Source organism: Carcharhinus amblyrhynchos, chromosome 32 (assembly GCF_965287045.1).
Source record: "Carcharhinus amblyrhynchos chromosome 32, sCarAmb.v2.hapA, whole genome shotgun sequence".
In the NCBI taxonomy this organism is placed as follows: Eukaryota; Metazoa; Chordata; class Chondrichthyes; order Carcharhiniformes; family Carcharhinidae; genus Carcharhinus; species Carcharhinus amblyrhynchos.
The window spans coordinates 11,068,135-11,081,972 of NC_137355.1; the positions used below are offsets into that span (position 1 = coordinate 11,068,135).

Below are 13,838 nucleotides of genomic sequence, written 5' to 3' on the forward strand. Positions count from 1 at the left end.
GCTCTTGCAGAGGATTAGTTCCTGTTGTACAATGGGAACGCTCTTTGAGCAAAAGCAGCTTTGCAGTCAAGCCCTCGTGCTCTAAACCGAGTGTCCCAGTCTAATTGGCTTTTTAAAAAATTGTATTTTATCCTTTTGAGTCAAGTGAATCATCATTGAGTCTCCCCAGCAACCCCTGACACTCGGAATAGAATCCCAATAGTGTAGAGGGAGGCCATTTGGCCCATCGGTTCTGCACTGATCACAATCCCACCCTGACCCTCTCCCTCATAACCCCATGTACTTACCCTGCCAAACCACCCCCCCCCCCCCCCCAACACTAAGGGTCAATTTAGTAGCCAATCCACCTAACCTGCACATCTTTGGGATTGTGGGAGGAAACAGGAGGTCCTGAAGGAAACCCACACAGACATTGGGAGAACATGCAAAATCCACACAGCGACTCAAGCCAGGAATCAAACCTGATTCCTTGGCATAAGGTAGCAGTGCTAACCACTGTGCTGTCTAGGTTTCCCCTTCTCTTCCCCCAACCCCCCTCAAAAAAAACCCTTGTCTAAATTGTTTGAGAAATCTCAACACCAGGTTAAAGTCCAGTAGGCTTATTTGGAGTCATGAGCTTTTGGAGCACTGCTCCTTCAGATGAGTGACTTGCTGGGTCTGTCGTACATGTGACTCCAGAGCCATAGCAATGTGGTTGACTCTTAATTGTCCCCCCATTTTTAAGAGGGAATTTAGGGATGGCTGGTAAATGTTGGCCTGGCCAGCAATACTTTCATGCTCTTGAATGAATAAACAAAAACTGGCCCACTAACTTTTTTTTTCCCAACCATTCCAACTTTCTTTAAGGTACTTCACTGGAGGCCTGAAATCTTCTGTCCACATTTGTAGCTATCCAGTGTCACTAAAAGTGAATGGAGTTAGGCTGGGACTTGCTATGGACAAGACCAGAAAACCCTGCCTTAAGTCCCTATGCAAGGGGAGGCGATGGCCCAGTGGTATTATCACTAGACTATTAATCCAGAAACTCAGCTAATGTTCTGGGGATCCGGGTTCGAATCCTGCCACAGCAGATGGAAACATAGAAAAACTACAGCACAAACAGGCCCTTTGACCCACAAGTTGCGCTGAACATATTCCTCTTAGTAGGCACACCTCTATCTTACTAAGCATACCTCTATACTAAGCATCTTACTAGGCATACCTCTATCTCTACTAGGCAACCCTCTATCTTACTAAGCTCCACGTACTTATCCAAAAGTCTCTTAAAAGGCCCTTGGTGGAATTTGAATTCAATGAAAAAATCTGGAATTAAGAATCTACTGATGACCATGAAACCATTATTGGGAAAAACCCATCTGATTCACTAATGTCCTTTTAGGGAAGGAAATCTGCTGTCGTTACCTGGTCAGTCCTACACGTGACTCCAGAACCACAGCAATGTGGTCGACTCTCAACTGCCCTCAGGCAACTAGGGCCAACCAGTGACGACACCCATGTCCCACGAATGAATAAAAGTCCCTATGTGAAGACTCTGAACCCAATCGTGTGTGCAATATTTGTTTTAAAGTGGGTGCCTTCAATTTAACAACTCTTGCTTGTCCAAAGAGGTTACCTCTGACAGCCTAGAGGTGCTCAGCAGTTTAAATTCCAAGAGGAGTTTGGGTCTCAATCTCCACCTTCACTTTCTGATGGAGTTTTAACTTTTTTGACTTTGGGATATCTGATATTGAAGTTGTCCATTTCAATCTCGCTTGGTGTTAGCTTCACCCAGTTACAACAGGCAGTATCTCTTCACTTAGGGATGTGTTACATTGCAATAATGGAATTTTTACAATGTATTTCTTTACCTCCTCCACACAGGGATATGAAGGATCGCTAATCAAGCTCACATCAAAACAGGTAATGATTTTTTCCTTGTATGTAGATATGAATTCTGCATTTTTTCACTTTTTGTAATTTGATATAACAAAGGTGAGGCCTTTGTGTAAAGTGGGGATTGAGTTGTTTATACTGCTCTAAGGTTACACCACTTGAAGCTATTGTAGTATAACCTGTCTGCCATTCCAATGGGATAGTGTCTTGGTAGCGAAAATCCCAAGCATCTTGATTCAGTCTTGCCCAGTAAGAGTTTTGGCAGATCTTGGGTGGATGGAAGTGTGACTGTCTTGACGTGGGATGACGTGGTTAGCACTGTTGCCTCTCAGTATCAGGGACTCAGGTTTGATTCCAGCCTCCAGGTGACTGTCCATGTGGAGTTTGGACATTCTCCCCATGTCTGTGTGGGTTTTACCCCACAGTCCCCAAGATGTGCAGATTAGGTGGATTGGCCATGCTAAATTGTCCCTTAGTGTCCAAAGATGGGTTAGATGGTTAGGGTGTGGCAGGGGGGGGGGGGGGGGGGGGTGGAGAAAGAGGAGGGCCAGAGTAAGATGCTCCTTTCAGAGTTGGTGCAGATTTGATGGGCTGAATGGCCTCTTCTGCATTGTTGGGATTCTATGATTTTTAATTTATTTTAGTCACAATGTAGGCTTACATTTAACACTGCAATGATGTTACTGTGGAAAAATCCCCTAGTTGCCACTCTCTGGTGCCTGTTCAGGTACACTGAGGGAGAATTTAGCACGGCCAATCCACTTAATCAGCACATCTTTTGGACTGTGGGAGGAAACTGGAGTACCTGGAGGGAACTCGGGCAGACAGAGGGAGAAAGTGCAAACTCCATGCAGACAGTGACCCAAACCAGGAATCAGACCCAGGTCCCTGGTGCTGTGAGGCAGCAATGCTTGTCACTGCCACATGTGGGGTAAGAGATGTTGGCAGGGTATGATACTGAGAGGCAACAGTGCTAACTACCCTGTCATCCCACGTCAAGACAGTCACACTTCCATCCACCCAAGATCTGCCAAAACTCTTACTGGGCAAGACTGAATCAAGATGCTTGGGATTTTTGCTACCAGGTGTCTGGTGAAGTTGGGCAAGTTTTCCATGCAGAGGTTTATGAACAAGGATTTTTGAATTTGTCCTTGATGGGTTTTTTCTTAGTCTGGCGGAGAGTTGGGGTTGAGTGAGGTGGGACAATTTTGGACCAGAGGGAGCTCAGCAGCAGTCAATCTTGTGATCAAAGTATTCCTCAGGTTCTTTATTATTTCACTAGGTATAAACTTTTAACCTCTAATAGTGAATGTTAAAAGCAAGATGTTTAAATCCTCCCAGTACATGGGGAAGATGGTGTTTGGAAGTGTAGCTATGTTCTGGTTGAATGGCAAAGCAGGCTTGAGGCCATGGCTGCCTCCTGCTCTCAGTTTCTACGTCCTTACAAATTTAAGTATTTTACTGAGTTAGAAATGACTTGACTTTGAATTAAGCTTCTTCAGTGGCCAAAGCTCCATTTTTTTTTCTTTTATCCTGTGTCAGGGGATGTAGGTGTTGCTGGCTGGGTCAGCATTTAATACATCTCAAACTGCCCCTGAACTGAATGGCTTGCTAAGCCATCTGAGAATAGAATCCCTACAATGCAGGAGGCCTTTGGGTCTGCACTGACTCTCTGACAGATCTTACCCAGGCCTTCTCCCTGTAACTGCGCACACTTATCATGACCAATCCACCTAACCTACAACTTTTGGCTACTAGAGGACAATTTAGCATGACCAATCTAGCTAACCTGCATATCTTTGGATGCTAAGGGGCAATTTAGCATGGCGAGTCCACCTAATCCACACATCTCCAGAGCAGAGGAAACCCGTGCGGATGCAGAGAATGTGCGAACTCCATGTAGTGACCCAAAGCTGCAGTCTAACCCGGGTCCTTGGTGCTGTGAGGCAGCAATGCTAGCCACTGTGCTGAGGGTAGTCCAGGGTCAACCACACTTATGGTGGGTTTGGGGTCACGGTTAGATGGCAGATTTTCTTCCCTAAAGAACACTGATTTAAAATGTTAAGACTTCCTGCTGCCAATTGTAAAGGCAGTGTATTCAACTACTAAGCTGCAGGAACGAGTTGGAAAGTATTTGTATCTGACCCTTTGTCAATCCTAAGGTAGCCTCTTGATCTTGACGCGAATGGATCCAGATATTTATCTGTAATTCCTTTAACGGAAGTAGTTAAGGCTGGACTGTACCTGGACTCTGAAGCCATCTAAAGTCAGCTGTAGTGGATCTGTGTGTGTTGCATTAAAGTTAATGAATGTATAACCTTTCTCTGACCCTGGAAATCCACAGGGGGCTTTCTGGTACTCATTGAACAAGGCTGGCAAGCAGGGTAGTTGAGCAATAGAATTGTACGAGGTTTTTTTCAATCTGGCAAATGATTTCTTTGAATTAGTCCTTTAACATTGGGGCAGAAGCATCTACGGAACTGCTCGCATGTTTAACTGGACTGGTTGAGTTTCTGCTGTGCTGGTTTGGTTTAGTCCTTTTGAGAACAATTTGACCAACTCGAGCAAAAGGAAGTTGGCAGGGGTGGGGGTAAAGGGGGCAGTGAGTGAGAAACCTACTTTCTGCACTTTTTAATCAGTTGTGAAAAGGGGCTGAGAGCCCTCAACTGGTCATAGTCCTGGATTTAAAGTTTATTTATTCGTCACAAGTATGCTTACGTTAACACTGCAATGAAGTTACTGTGAAAATCCCCTAGTTGCCACATTTCCGGTGCCTGTTTGGGTACGCTGAGGGAGAATTTAGTGCAGCTAATCAACGGGAGGAAACTGAAGCAAACCCATGTGGATGTGGAGAGAACCAAGGATGTGGAGAGTCACCCAAGGCCAGAATCGAACCCAGGTCCCTGGCACAGAGGCAGCAATGCTAACAGCTGTGCCACAGTTCTGTCAAGCTTGAGTTTCTGCAATTGTGCAGGCCTCAACTGTAATGTTCAGCTACATACAATGCAGGCAACACTTCCAGGCAGCCTTATATTCTCTTGCTGTAACACCCATGGAACTTGTAAATGACTCTCGGTCATCAGTTATTTTGATTTGATTTATTGTCACGTATTAATGGAAATTGAAAACTATTTCCTGGCGTGCTATACAGACAAAGCATTCTCTTCATAGAGAAGGAAAGGAGAGAACGCAGAATGTAGTGTTACAGTCGTAGCTAGGGTATAGAGAAAAGTCAGTGTGAGGTAGATCCAATCAAAAGTTTGGCAGTAGCAGGGAAGAAGCTGTTCTTGAGACGGTACGTGACCTCAGACTTTTGTATCTTTTCCTGACAGAAGAAGGCAGAAAAGAGTGTCTAGGGTGCGTGCGGTCCTTGATTGTGCTGGCTGCTTTTCCAAGGCAGGGGATTAGTGTAGTTGGAGTCGATGGATGGGAGGCTGGTTTGTGTGATGAACTGGGTTATGTTCACAACCCTTGTAGTTTCCTGTTGTCTTGGTCAGGAGCTGGAGATGTACCAAGCAGTGATACAACCAGAAAGAATGCTTTCTATGGTACATCTGTAAATATTGGCAAGAGTTGTAGTGGACACTTAAAATTGGACTAACCATACTGGATTGGAGCTTATCGTGGATTAAATACTTTTTTGGACATTCTTGCAATTCCCTGTTCATGGAAAATTTTAATTTATTAATATACAAATTGGTGAGAAATGTGATCATACACTTCTGTAAATCATTGCAGTTGGAGCTCTTAAACTTTTGGCCTGTTTATAGATATCTACTGAATATGGTAGAGCTTTATAAAGCTCTTATGTGCTGGAGAGGAATTTAGGTAATTATGATGAGGTACAACAATCCATTCTTTGAGTGTTGTTAAAAATGGACTTTGTGTCAAAGCTTTTTCATCTTGTACCCATCAGAGCAATTCACAAAAATACCAATATCAGGGGAAACAGTGACTTCATGCTGTATGGGAATTGGTGCTGATTTTTGGTTGGGAAGTGGACTGTGTATGCAGAATGCACCAGTTGACAGTGACTGACAGTTAACTTCTGACGCTGGTTGCTTTGCTTTCGTTAAATATAAATTTTTTTTTAAAAAAACTTTGATCTGGAGCAAGTTAGTAATTCATTTTGCAAAACTTATCTTTTTAAATCAGTAATTTGCAAATGTTTAGAAGGTCAGCCACCAAGCGTTTTGGTCTCTTCTAATTTCCAGCCTCCAATATTGAAACCTCATTCTGGTGTGACAAGTAATTCCTGCCTCAAGTTCTACTTTTTTTTTTAAACTATGAACTACAAATGGTGGCAAATTTCTATCTTGACTTTTTTTTTGCAGCATTTCACCACAGCGTAAAAAAAAACTGTCATTTGTTCTAGTCCCTCTGACATTAAGAGGAAATTTAGCACGGCCAATCCACCTAACCGGCTTGTCTCCCCAAATGGGAGGAAAAACACACAAACGGGGGGGAGGTGAAATGTGCAGACTTTGCACAGACAGTGACCCAAAGTCGGAATTGAACCTGGTTCTCTAGTGCTGTGAGACAGCAGTGCTAACCACTGTGCCAACTGCAAAGCCTGTGCCAAATAAATTGCTGCATTGTCTTGTGAAACCCTTTTGTAAATCTCAAAGCAACACTTTTTTTTTGATTCTGGATGTGATTTACTTCACTCTATGCATGAGAGATTTGAAATAGACAAAATGCTGGAAAAAATCTCTACGGGTCTGGCAGCATCTGTGGAGAGAGAAGGAGGCCAGAATTTTTATGACACTAGATAGACATGTGTCCAACCCAGATGTGTGAGACATCTCAATGTCATTGCGTGATGCTTCAGCTGGAGAAGTGTCAGCTGACATTAAATGGCCAATAAAGTAATTTCACGAGGTCCGCCTACTCTAGTGCTTGGCCAACTTTTATGTTTTAGCTACAACCTTGAGTCAGTCTGAAATGAACTGTCTAAGGACTGAAGAATTCTGCTGCCCTCCTGATTTTTTTTTTTTGACCCCCTTTTTTAGCTTTGAATAATAAGCTGGGATTCCTTCCTGGAGTGTAGGAGGATGAGGGGTGATCTGATAGAGGTCTATAAAATCATGAGGGGCATAGTCAGGTCTTTTCCTCAGGGGGAGAGGAGTCCAAAATTAGACGTCATAAATTTTTAAGGTGAGGGGAAAGATTGAAGAGACTTGAGGGTCAACTTTGTCAGAGGGTGATGCCTGTATGGAATGAGCTGGTAGAGGTGGGTACAATTACAACATTTAAAAGACATTCGGACAGATACATGGATGGGAAAGATTCAGAGGGAAATACAGGCAGTTCAGGAAACCTGGATAGCACTGGGTGGTGGGATGGTAGCGCAGTGGTTAGCACTGCTGCTTCACAGCTCCAGAGACCTGGGTTCGATTCCCAGCTCGGGTTACTGTCTGTGTGGAGTTTGCACATTCTCTCCGTGTCTGCGTGGGTTTCCTCAGGGTGCTCCGGTTTCCTCCCACAGTCCAAAGATACGCGGGTTACGTTGGCCATGCTAAAATTGCCCCTTAGTGTCCTGGGATGCGTAGATTAGAGGGTAAAATATGTAGGGCTATGGGGGTAGGGACTGGGTGGGATTGTGGTCGGTGCAGACTCGATGGGCCAAAGGGCTTCTTTCTGTACTGTAGGGTTCTAGGATTCTGACTCTAGATGGGTTGGGCCGAAGGGCCTGTTTCTGTGCTGTTTGTTTTTAGTCACAACGCTGCAATGAAGTTACTGTGAAATGCTGTATATGAATGTGCTACTGAGGCCTAATTTGTTTGTGTTTTTATCTCTGGTGGGGGTCTGCAGCCCCCTGAGAAAAGAGCTCTCTCTGACTCGCGGGAGCCCATTAAAAGCACCAGACCACAGCATCCCTTCACTTAGTGCCCACCCCTCGCCCCCTGGTACTTGGCAGCACCGAGCCCTTCTCAGTACTGGCCAACTGGCACAATAGCATTTTACAGCTAAATGCATTTCACGTCACCCTCCTGGGCCAGTCGAGCTTGCTTACCAGAATTGGTGCAAGATTCTGACTAGATTTACCTTTCACAGACTAGAAACATGATCATTTGCTGGGCAGAAGTTGCACGCAGAGTGGTGAGATCTTGCGTCTGATCTTAACGAAAAGTCACTCTCTGCTATTGTAGCTACTAATCTCCAAGCAATGGTGTATGTTTTGGGCAGCATTTTAATTCTGGCTGGATTTGAAGATGTCTCAAAGCCTTGGTTACAATTTCAGAGCTCTGATTTTGCTGCAAGATTTCTAGGATCTGTCTGTACCCACAATTTTGGTTTTTTGATCTGATCTGTTTCTGTTACAGAATATGTAGTGTTGGTGGGCCCAACGAGGGGCATACATGCGGTGGGTCGTGCGCGGGCTGCTCTTGTGTGTTTCAAGAGTAGCCTAGTGCTTCACGCTTGGTGTACGCTTAAACTGGACCAGCTGACAGGCAACACGACAGCTCAGTGACTATCACTGTTTGCGCAGATGCATGGATTTGGGCCAGTGTCTGTGGGAGTTTGCGCATTCTCCCTGTGCTCTGGTTTCCTCCCACACCCCAAATATGTGCTCTTAGGCTGATTGGTGTAACAAATTGGCCCTAAATTAGTCTCCCCTCAATCTGGTTTCCAATGTGGAATGCCATAAGCATAGATGAGTCGTGGGTGGAAGAGGGAACTCTCAATGTTAAAATGGCAGTGTGGGCTCGTTGGGCCGAAGGGCCTGTTTCCCATGCTGTGTTGTTCTTTGATATTGCTTTAAGAAGGGTAAAACCGAATTACTGCGGATGCTGGAACCTGAACCCGAAAGAGAAAATGCTGGAAAATCTCAGCAGGTCTGGCAGCATCTGTAAAGAAAAAAGAGCTGAGGTTTCGAGAGCAGATGACAGTCATAACTAAAAAGCATAGAAAATGGGAGATATTTCTCCTGTAGGGGGAGGGAATGAAAGATGGGTCATAGAGAGGTGGATGGGGGGGGGGGATAAAAGACGGGTGGAAATCCTGTCGGAGAGAAGAGCAGCACTTCCTGGCTTTGACACAGGGTCATTTGGACTCCCAACATCAACTCTTCTCTCTCCTTATGGATGCTGTCAGATCTGAGATTTTCCAGCATGTTCTCTTTTTGGCTTCTTTAGCTTCCTCCTAAGACCATTTAAATGGTCATTGGATAAACACATGGATGATATTGGAATAGTGTAGGTTAGATGGGCTTTAGATGTGTTCCACAGGTCGGTGCACCATTGGGGGCTGAAGGGTCTGTACTGTGCTGTAATGTTCTGTTCTTTTTGCAAAGACGCAATCTATTAAGAGTTTGGAGTGACACTGCTTTGCGAAGCTTTCTTGGTATTTTGAGGTTTCTCTCTTTGCAAAAAGATCAATTGAAACTGGAGTGAGGTTTGCAGTGAATGGTATTCGAAATCACAAAGCTCGTAGTTGAAAGAACCAGTCCCTTCGAGCAAACCAGACTGTCTCGTTTTTATGCTGTGTCCCGCGGGAGGTCAGAAATGAGTCAGTTAGCAACTTTCTAACAACGTGGGTAGGATTCCACTTTGATGCAAAAGCCCCCAGCTGCCTTTTTTATGGACAATTCTAAGCAGCACTCAAAAAGTGAGCGAACTATTTTACCGAGGTACAGACTGGCACAGTCAACTGACTGACTGACTCATAGGTTAAGCAGGAAGCATTGTAATGTAACAATCTACTTGTAATCTCAATGGCCCCTCCCGTTCAGGGACCAGAAAACACTAACACGGATAGGTGTGCAGCCAAGAACATTGTGCCGTTATTTAAAAAAAACTAACAAAACTCCTCAATTTTTGACATCCCACTTTTCTTTTTTTGGGTCTGGAAGTTAAGGTGTGACCCAAATGGTTGCACAGCAACTAAATGTACAAACCAAAACAGCAAGCATTTTATCCAATTTGGAAAGCTAAGTGTCAAATCGCAATACAAAAACTTTGCATCATCAATAGACTTTTTTTCCCATGTTTTCCCTCACGGATACATGAGTTGGAGCCCATGAGGGAAAACGTGGGGGGGAAAAAAAGTCTACTGATGATGCAAAGTTTTTGCATTGCTATTGTCTGTCTCTTTTAAATATAATTTCCTTCTATGGGTGGTGCAGTGGTTAGCACTGCTGCCTCACAGCACTAGGGACCTGGGTTTGAGTACCAGCTTGGATCACTGTGTGGTGTCTGCATGTTCTCCTCATGTCTGCGTGGGCTCCTCTGGGTGCCCCAGCTTCCTTCCCTAGAGTCGAGATGTGCTGGTTAGGGTGCATTGTCCGTGCTAACTTCTCCCTCAGTGTATCCAAACAGGTGCTGGTGTGTGGCAACTAGAGGATTTTCACAGCAACTTCATTGCAGTATCAATGTAAGATTACTTGTGACTAATAAGTAAACTGAACGAGGTTACAAGGGTAGAACCTCAGTAAAGGGGTGACTCTTTAGAATCAATGAGGAATTTCTTCAGCCAGAGGGTGGTGAATCTGTGGAATTCATTGTCTCAGAAGGCTGTGGAGGCCAGGTTATTGTGTGTTTAAAACAGGGATAGACAGGTTCCACAGCTGGAGTACTGTGTGCAGTTTTGGTCGCCACACTCGCGCAAGGATATTTTGGCCTCGGGAGTGCAGAGGAGGTTCACTAGGCTGATATCGGAGATGAGGGGGTTGGACTATGAAAGGAGACTAAATAGACTGGGTCTGTACTTGTTGGAGTTTAAAAGGATGAGGGGGGGATCTTATAGAGACGTATAAGATAATGAAAGGGGTGGATAGGGTAGAGGTAGAGATTCTTCCTGCTTAAAAAGGATAGCAGGACTAGAGGGCACAGCCTCAAGATAAGGGGGGGGGGTGCAGTTTAGAACGGAGTTGAGGAGGAACTTCTTCACTCAAAGGGTGGTAAATCTCTGGAATTCTCTGCCCGTTGAAGTGGTGGAGGCTACCTTGCTAAATATATTTAAGTCACGGGTAGACAGGTTTTTGACAGACAAGGGAATTAAGGATTATGGGGAGAAAGTGGGAAAGTGGAACTGATCCACTTCAGATCAGCCACGATCTTATTGAATGGTTTCCTCCTGGGTGCTCCAGTTTCCTCCCACAGTCCAAAGATGTACGGGTTAGGTTGATTGGTCATGCTAAAATTGACCCTTAGTGTCAGGGTTTTAGCCAAGTAAATATATGGGGTTACAGGGATAGGGCCTGGGTGGGAATGTGGTTGGTGCAGGCTCAATGGGCCTAATGGTCAAGGAGACTAGCTATGGTAAATACGCAAGTTATGGGGATAGGGTCCAAATCTCCTCTTCTGCACTGTAGGGATTCTATAAACAGGGCAACTTTTGCCCAATCCACAATGACTTGAGTAAAAAGGGATACATGCAAGTCAATGAACAAATGCACGTGAAAAGCCCTGCATTATGAACAGGCGTGGGGGAAGTATAGCCAATTTACATCTGCACCACTCATCTGCATTCATTTGTAATAGTCCAGCAACAAGTTCAAATCAACTGTAGGGATTCTATGATTTAACAAGGGGGTGCAACTTTATTGGGGGTAGGTGGGAGTGTGGAGTTGAGGTATGATCATGATTGGTGGAGAGGGGCCAAGTGGCCTATTCCTTCTCATACTCCACATCTACATGAACTGCAGATGCTCAAGAAAGTGGCTCACCACCACCTTGGGGGCAATTTTGGGCAACAAATGCTGGATGAGCCAGTGATGCCCACACCCATGAATGAATAAGCAAAAGCTAGTTGATCTTGGATACCAGTCCTGATCGCGTTGACCCTGCATGTGTCCACCATGTAATCCAACAAGTTTGCTTCGATTCAGTGTTTGTACCAAATGGACTTGTCTTTAAGTTGTAATACGTGCCTGGAAGAGAGGAAGCCTCATAGAAATCTACAAAATCCTGATGGGACAGGATAGATGTGGGAAGAATGTTCCCAATGTTGAGGAAGCCCAGAACTAGGGGTCACAGCTAAGAATAAGGGGTAAGCCATTCAGGACTGATGAGGAAGAATTCTTCACTGAGTTGCGAACCTGTGGAATTCTCTACCCCAAAGCTGTTGGAGCCAGTTTGTTAGATATGTTCAGGGGGAGCTGGACCCTCGCTAAAGGGATCAAGGGGTATATTGGTGTTAATAAATGGTCCCTAAATTGGATCTGCCTTAATCTGGTGCACCTAATTCCCTAAATTTGCACCCCTTTTATTGTGGAGTCTGAGATGTAGACGGAAGTCGTAGGTAGGAGGAGGATTGGAATGAGGCACTCAGTGTGTTGAAGTGGCGGTGTGGGCTTGTAGGGCCAAAGGGCCTGTTTCCTGTGCTGTGTTCTTTGATATGGAGAGAAAGCAGGAGTGAGATATAGAAAGTCCATGATCATATTGAATGGCTGTGCAGGCTCGAAGGGCCAAATGGCCTACTTCTGCACCTATTTTTCTCTGAAAAATCAATTGGCCACAGTCGCTGCAACTCCTGATGGAGCAGCAATATGAAGTGCTAATGCCTCCATTCAGGAATTCTGTAGCTAATGTTTCTGACTGCCTGTTGAGGAACATGAGGTTTAGACCAGCTGTCTCGGCCTTGGGGTTGCGTGTAACTTCAGTGCCATTTTTATCTTAGATAGTGGGAGCATCATGGTTGCTGAAATATTAAAAGGTGGGATGATAGGAATGTTGGCCAGTGGGACGATCACTTCATGAAGACAAAAGAGCTTGGCAGATGTGTTTTGAGCGTTGGCAGACTTCTGAGCTGTAGGGGTTTGCTCCTCAAGGTTGTAAATCAGTGTAGGTGGGAGTACTCGAGTTGAGTGGGTAATGGTGCCAAGAGGACTGGTGGGCTGGACAGAGCTGATCCTGTACGCAAAAGGAGTGAACACCAGCTCGGGGGGGAAAATATTGAGCCAGTTAGCTTTCTGCATCTGGCTAGACGGATGTTTGCAAGGATTTGAAGCTGGAAAATACAGGCTGCACAGAATCCAAAAGGGGTTGCTCAACTAATCCTTTGATGTCGCAACGAATGTAATACAGCCCTCGGAAGTGCCTAACCAGCTTGTGACTACAAGTGGGACGTGTAGTGGAATGGATGGCCAACTGGCTATCAATAACTACTGAGATTGGGAATTGGTGCTTGGAGCATGTCACTGCCTGGAATTAGCTGTACGCTTTCAAAGTTTGCAGCTGAAATGTGTAGTTGAGAGAATGAAAGGCATCCACAAATAGAATAGATGCTGAGATGGTTTTCCCTAGGGTATAATCTCGGAAGCCTCTGGACCAGATTTAAAGTCCAGCAGGTTGATTTGGAATCACTGAGCTTTTGAGTGCTGCTCCTTCACCAGGTGAATGGAGAGGGAGGTTCACAAACACAGCATACATGGGCAAAGACAATTGGAAGATGAGGGTAACCGTAGAAAATTATAGCTCAGAAACAGGCCTTTTGGCCCTTGTCTGTGCCAAACCATTTTTTTCCCACCAACCTGCACTTGAACCATACCCCTTCACCCCCCTCTCATCCATAAACCTGTCCAAGTTTTTCTTAAGTGACCCCACGTTTACCACTTTATCTGGCAGCACATTCCACACTCCCACCACTCTGCGTGAAGAAGCCCCCCCCCCCCCCCCTCCACTAATATTCCCTTTAAACTTTTCTCCTTTCACCCTTAACCCATGCCCTCTGGCTTTTTTTCTCCCCTAGCCTCAGTGGAGAAAGCCTGCTTGCGTTCATTCTATCTATACTCATCAAAATCTTATACACCTCTATCAAATCTCCCCCCATTCTTCTACACGCCAGGGAATAAAGTTGGAATCTTGCTGCACCTGTCTATATATGTCGCGTTTGCGAACCTACCTCTCCACTCACCTGAGGAAGGAGCAACACTCCAAAAGCTCGTAGTTCCAAATAAACCTGTTGGACTTTAACCTGGTGTTGAGACGACTTACTGTGCTTATCCCAGTCCCATGCTGGCA

General features: G+C 45.0%; 1 protein-coding gene across 1 annotated transcript in view; it reads left to right on the top strand.

Moving 5' to 3' along the window:
* LOC145360718 (RNA-binding protein with multiple splicing 2) overlaps positions 1 to 13,838 on the top strand; it is a 120,297-nt gene that overhangs the window by 50,282 nt on the left and 56,177 nt on the right. The window contains exon 3 of the mRNA XM_080216095.1: positions 1,861 to 1,899. Coding sequence (XP_080072221.1) covers positions 1,861 to 1,899 — 39 coding nt within the window. The remainder of the gene's footprint in view (positions 1 to 1,860; positions 1,900 to 13,838) is intronic.